This window comes from Panulirus ornatus, chromosome 67 (genome assembly GCF_036320965.1).
Source record: "Panulirus ornatus isolate Po-2019 chromosome 67, ASM3632096v1, whole genome shotgun sequence".
In the NCBI taxonomy this organism is placed as follows: domain Eukaryota; kingdom Metazoa; phylum Arthropoda; class Malacostraca; order Decapoda; family Palinuridae; genus Panulirus; species Panulirus ornatus.
In genome coordinates, this window is record NC_092290.1 from 2,464,498 (window position 1) to 2,470,497 (window position 6,000).

General features: G+C 48.5%; 1 protein-coding gene across 1 annotated transcript in view; it reads left to right on the top strand.

Moving 5' to 3' along the window:
- LOC139746993 (monocarboxylate transporter 9-like) overlaps positions 1 to 5,104 on the top strand; it is an 8,736-nt gene extending 3,632 nt beyond the window's left edge. Inside the window, exons 3-11 of the mRNA XM_071658709.1 lie at positions 12 to 138; positions 588 to 731; positions 1,399 to 1,506; positions 1,661 to 1,797; positions 2,219 to 2,656; positions 3,101 to 3,283; positions 3,714 to 3,816; positions 4,347 to 4,538; positions 4,788 to 5,104. Coding sequence (XP_071514810.1) covers positions 12 to 138; positions 588 to 731; positions 1,399 to 1,506; positions 1,661 to 1,797; positions 2,219 to 2,656; positions 3,101 to 3,283; positions 3,714 to 3,816; positions 4,347 to 4,538; positions 4,788 to 4,930 — 1,575 coding nt within the window. The 3' untranslated portion in view covers positions 4,931 to 5,104. The remainder of the gene's footprint in view (positions 1 to 11; positions 139 to 587; positions 732 to 1,398; positions 1,507 to 1,660; positions 1,798 to 2,218; positions 2,657 to 3,100; positions 3,284 to 3,713; positions 3,817 to 4,346; positions 4,539 to 4,787) is intronic.
- The last annotated feature ends 896 nt before the right edge of the window (positions 5,105 to 6,000 follow it).

Consider the following 6,000-nt stretch of genomic DNA (forward strand, 5'->3'; position numbering starts at 1 on the left):
ACGATCTTCAGTTCGTCTTCCCGGCTGTGACGGTGGCGTTCGGGGTCCTCTTCACCGACCGGCTGCTGGAGATGGGCGCTACGGCCACGGGGTTCTCCCTCATCTGTAACGGCCTCAGCACCGTCTGGAGCTTCTTTGGTGAGTTCTCATCGGCAGGAAGGCAAGTGTCGCCTGCCGCTGATAGGAGTGTTGGAGGTGTGTGTGTGTGTGCGTGTGTGTGTGTGTGTGTTTACAAGAGAGATATACGCAGACACAAGTGAGGGAAAGGTGTGTCGCTAACAGAGGTCAAAGGTCACAGCGAGGCAGGACCTGCAGGTGTAGAGTGCCATAGGATATGTTGCTACTCCTGGATAAAGTAAGCATGTGTGATATATTGCCACCATTCCTAACCATGTCAGAAAACCATGATATATGAGAGTACAACATAGTACATAACATACGCTAGTGAACACAACTTTCTATAATCATGTGACCACTACGGGGCTTATCAATATGACAATTTCATGACCTACCTCTCACAGTCAGGCCCTAGCTGATCTTGATAATGTCAGACATAACCCCACGAGCACCTCCTCCTCCTCCTGCAGCTCTCCTGCTGGTGCCGCTGTGTGAGCTCTTCGGGTACCGGGCAGTGACCATGACTGGGGGACTCCTGGCCTTCCTCACCCTCCTGCTCTCCGCCTTCACCACCAGCATCGTCTCCTTCGCCCTCACCTACTCCGTCCTAGGTGGTGAGTGGTGCAGTGCACGGCCATCTGGTGATAGTGAGGATGTGGTTGTAGTGATGATGATAACTACGATTTATGAGGCAATAGTTATGATGATTATGATAATGAAAGTAATAATTCTAATTACTACTACTGCTAATGCTGATAATAATGATAATAATAATGATAATAATGATAATAATAATGATAATAATAATAATAATAATGATTATGATAATAATAATAGTAATGGTAATGATAGTGATAATGATAATTATAATAATAATTGTAACAATAATAATAGAAATAATAATAATAATAATAATAATAGTAATAATAATAATAATAAAGATAAAAGGAAACATGAAAAATTATATTCACCTTGCCAATAATGATAAAACATTATTTTTTCATTTCAATAATCTGAATTATATGACTGAAAAAATGTTTAGAATCATTATATCTTACGGTGATATCAGCAATATGAACAAATATAGAACAAGGACAAAGGTTGCAGCACACAAAAGCAGCGAGGTTGACCTCGACTGCTGGCTGGCGGAACAGGCCAGGTCCCCCCCATCCCCAAACATCCTCCAGTCTCCCTCCTCATGAGGGAGGTTTATGAGGGCTGAGCTCCTCCTCTCCCAGTACCCAGCCGTGGTAACAGCCTCCCCTCCCTCACCTCACACAGGTATGTCCAACGCCCTCTCCGGGTTCTGCGGGGTCGTCCTTATCCCCAGGTACTTCGACCGACGTAAGGGCCTGGCCAACGGCATAGTGGCCTCCTCCGCCGCCCTAGGTAAGCCACCCCTGCCACAGCTGCTGCTATCATTACTCATGTGGTTAACTGTGGTGGTTTGAGACACCACTCGACGTTTTCCATTGTTTAATAGCGTTCCTGTAACTTGTCTCGGTCTTGCCGCGCGCCTCTCTGACCTCTGACCCCCTGGCAGGCAAGATCGTGATGCCGCCGTTGGTTCGACTCTTGATGGAGGAGTATGGGTTCGTGTGGGCGTGTCTCTTGGTAGGAGCTCTCTCACTGCACACTTGCGTCGCTGCCATGCTCTACCAACCTCCGGAGTGGCATATGGTAAGTCTATATACCAGGGGGAGGTATAGGTAACTCCAGAGTGGCACATTCTAAGCTTGCCCTAATCATCTCGCCCTTCACTTCCTCATCACAGTCCCAGCACTACCCTTCGCACAACCCGCAACGTTATTTCATCGCTAGAATAACCATTTCGTCTCCTCTGTACACCAGTACGCTGACCTATGACCCGTGAGGATCTGCCACACCTGAGGACGCACATTCTTACCCGTCTTGACCCTTCCATTAGGTGACTGCTCGCTGACCAGTCCCTTTCCAGTTCGTCCCAATACGTAACTAAACTTACAACTGCTCCCTTTTCTCAACATCTTCCTCGTCTTGCCTTCAGTCTTATAACATACGAACCGAACCCTCAGTATTTGATAACGCGGAGACCCTGAATGCAATTCTTCACATATCTTAGATTCCAGAGAAGGTCGAGTCAGATGGAGTGGGTTTACAACTGGAGATAACTGATAAAGGTGCCCTGGACGCGACCATGACGGAGAACGGGCTGGCGGCGGCCAGGAGACACAGTGGCCACGTCGGAGCCACGACGCCGCCGCCGCTCCCCACGACTCCTGAGGTGGAGGAAGACGAAAACATCATCTTCGTCATGCCCACCTCGTCGACCGCCGTCCAACCCCAGCGGACGGACGACGAAGTTGTCTTGTTCAGCAGAGAACCAGAGACCACGCCCAAGAAACCAGTGGAGAGGAGGAACAGTAAACAGTTGCTGACGAGGGCCGACTCACTCATGTCCCTGGCCAACACCTGCGCCATGGCACCCGTGAAGCAGAAGGTCTACACGGAGGACACCGAGCCTGGGGACTCGTGCTGGGGCGACTGTATCTTCGTCAAGGTGAGCCATGCTTCTGTCTTCCTCTGTCAAGTCTATACACATCCATCAAATTTATTTCAATTACCTAAATTATCTTACTGGTGTGAATGATGAGCACATTAAAATATTAAGGCCTTCATGATATCGAAAACTGTATGACTAAATTTACAGCTCATATCTGAGTCTTGTTATCAGCGTCTCTCGCTAGGTGTTCCACAAGGCGGCTCACGAGTTCCCTCACAGTTTATCTAACAGAGTTGCTCTATTGTTGTGTATAAACTCCGCCTCAACACTTGTGGTCAGTCATCCAGGGACTCGTTTTTGGACACCTGGTCTACAAGGGGAGATGACACAAATGTTTACAGATCTGTGCTTTGGCTTACGCATTACCAGAGTCTGAGGTGAACTCTCTCTCTCTCTCTCTCTCTCTCTCTCTCTCTCTCTCTCTCTCTCTCTCTGGTGCAGGTGTACCGGATGCTCGACTGGTCACTGTTGAAGCAGCCTCACTTCCACCTGGTGGCGTGGCCCAGCGCTCTCACCGTCGTCAGCACCGTCAACGTCCTCTACGCTCTGCCTGGCTACGTCTCCAGCCTCGGCTACACTCCGTACCAGAGCGCCTTCGCCATCTCCATCTTCGGTGCTATAGAGGTGAGGCTGCAACTCCTTCCCCGTTTTCTCCGTGTTATATAATCAATAACAATAACAATACCAACAACAATAATGATACGGCCCGAATGTAATAACACCACTCTAGATGGACCGTATTGATATACGGTGCACGACCCTCGAGTGAGAACACAAGCGGTACTGAAGACGGCTGGTAAATCACCGTGCTGGGTGCCACGTGTCCGTTCTGGTCAGGTGGTCGTCCTATCAGATACACCTGAGAGCCAGGGGCTTGGGTCCCTTGCTTGAAGTGGCTGCAATTGGGACGAAGGGGTGACGATTCCCGGGCGCAAATAAAAGTGTTGCAAACTTGAGAACAAGGAAGCTAGACTAAGAAAGAGGTGGGTGGGTGGGGTCGGGGGAATATTCTAAAAGTAGGTGTTGGTGACCTTCACCATCTGTGGTCCTGCAGGTGGTGTTCCGGCTGGGGATCGCTTTGCTCTCAGACTACTCGTGGTTCCCCACCGAGCAGGCGTATATCAGCGGCTTCGTCCTCTCCACCATCTGCACCGGAGGTAAGACAATTATCTTAAGGTGTCACTAAACCTTCCCTAAGTTCTTCAGTTCCCAGCGGAGGCAAAGGAAGAAACGCCTCTCAAGTTGTCAACAACCTTTCTTAAGTTCCCAAATTTCCACTTGGTTAAAATAAATGAATGTCAATATCCTGTTCTCTCTCCTTTTTGCTATATTCACGACACTAGAACCAAGTAACATGCCTTAGAGAAAAAGTATATAACACTGAAGATCCGGTGGGCAGTGAAGGTGATGGTTATACGATGGTGTAGAAGGAAAATCAGTTGGCTACTGACGATCTACTGGCTTCCCTTCAGCCATCCTCTACTTCTGTTCCTGCAGCTGGAAGTAGAGGAAGCTGGACGAATGACAACCTTCCCACCACCAGTCATCATCATCATCTATCATCATACATTCTCATATTTCTAAACTTCATGACAGAATCAAGTACAAACTTTTTCATTCATAGTATCTAATACCATATGAAAAAAAGTGGAGGTGTTCAAAACTTGTTTTCTCCCTGTGTGCACAGTACTGACGCTGATGCCCTCCTACGAGTGGGTCTTGCTCTGGGTGGCACTGGACGGCGTGGCCCTCAGCCTCACCAGCGTCCTGGCTATCCACATCATCGTCGATTACCTGGGCGTCGACCAGTACGCCCAAGTCATTAGCTTCTTCTTCGTCTTCAACGGGATGGGATTCCTTGTCATCGGCTCCATCACTGGTGAGGGGAGAGAGGAATATACGTACTAACCTATCAGTAAATAAGACAAGATATCGCCATTTGGCTGTGTTAACACTCAGCGCTCACACTATATGTCGTTTAAGTAATGTCCAATATTGTTATCATCTGCTACCTCGCAAACAGCATGGTTCTCTATCTTAAGATAGAAAGAAAAACAATTTTCCTGCTTATCTTCATCAACAGACCTTGACCACTAACAACCCTTACTCTTCTAATTACCCCGCGCAGGAACGATCCGGGACCACACCGGTAGTTACCAGGCCACGTATCTGTGGCTCACGGCCGTCGTGGCGATCGCCGCCTCCGTCTGGCTCTCCAGGAGATGCTACAAGGTCCTCAGGAAGAAGTACGACCAGGTACCCGTCCAGTAAACCCCCGACCTGGACCATGCTGGTGACCGCAGCAACTCTGGTCCTCTCCGGCAACTCCTGTAGACGGAGTCTCTCCACGCGACAATTGATTTTGAGTTGACGACTGAGATTGTGTAGCTACAGCGGGATGGCTCTCTCTCTCTCTCTCTCTCTCTCTCTCTCTCTCTCTCTCTCTCTCCTACATAACAGCCGGCTTGCATCTGCACGTTGTCACAATAACGGCAGGAAACAAGACACTGTCGCCCTTCCTTGGTCGCCCCAATACACACATACACACACACACACACACACACACACACAGGCTGATGTTAAAGCCAAGAAAGCTTTCATCTACATATTGCATCATAAAGGTTGAAAATTAGTGACTCCATGGGTCATCATCATACATCATCTGATTCTACAGATGAATAACCCCATCACCTCCCCTCTCTCACCACACGAGTCACGTACATATGTTCTGACCCACCCAACACAGGTGGCACTTGAAGAGTGTGGTCGTTCTCAGTGGTGCCGAGAAATCCCTACGGTCGCCCTCGAAGGACGAGAGTCCTACCTCGAGTTGAAGCCCGTCCTCTAGTCTGCCCACTGTCTCAACTCCCCTCCCACCTGTCTGGAGGCTCACCTCCTCTGTCCACCCATCACCCGTCTATGGATAGGGTTCCTGTCATATACTGGCCACCAATATACACCGTGTCCTCCATATCTGTCCCTGAATAATTACTGCTATCTATTATGTGTGGAGGAATATTGCTGGACCCTGGGGCTCTGTCTGTGCCTCCTGCTGCTAGTAACAGCTGTGTGACGCAGACGCTGTGTCTACTGATGTGTGAAGCACCATTTGTTTCCTAAGTCATTTAGCCAATTAGACTAAGTTCAGAATATAAACTAATGGGGAAACTTAGTGACTTGTTAACCAAGTCAGTTCAACTTAGAGATACAGGCAAAAGCACAGAGCATGATGATGTGTATGTGTATGTGTGTGTGTGTGTGTGTGTGTGTGTATGTGTGTGTGTCTGTAAAAGATTGTATAACGTTTCTTTTGATGAGAAACCGTCAGGTCTATAATTCCA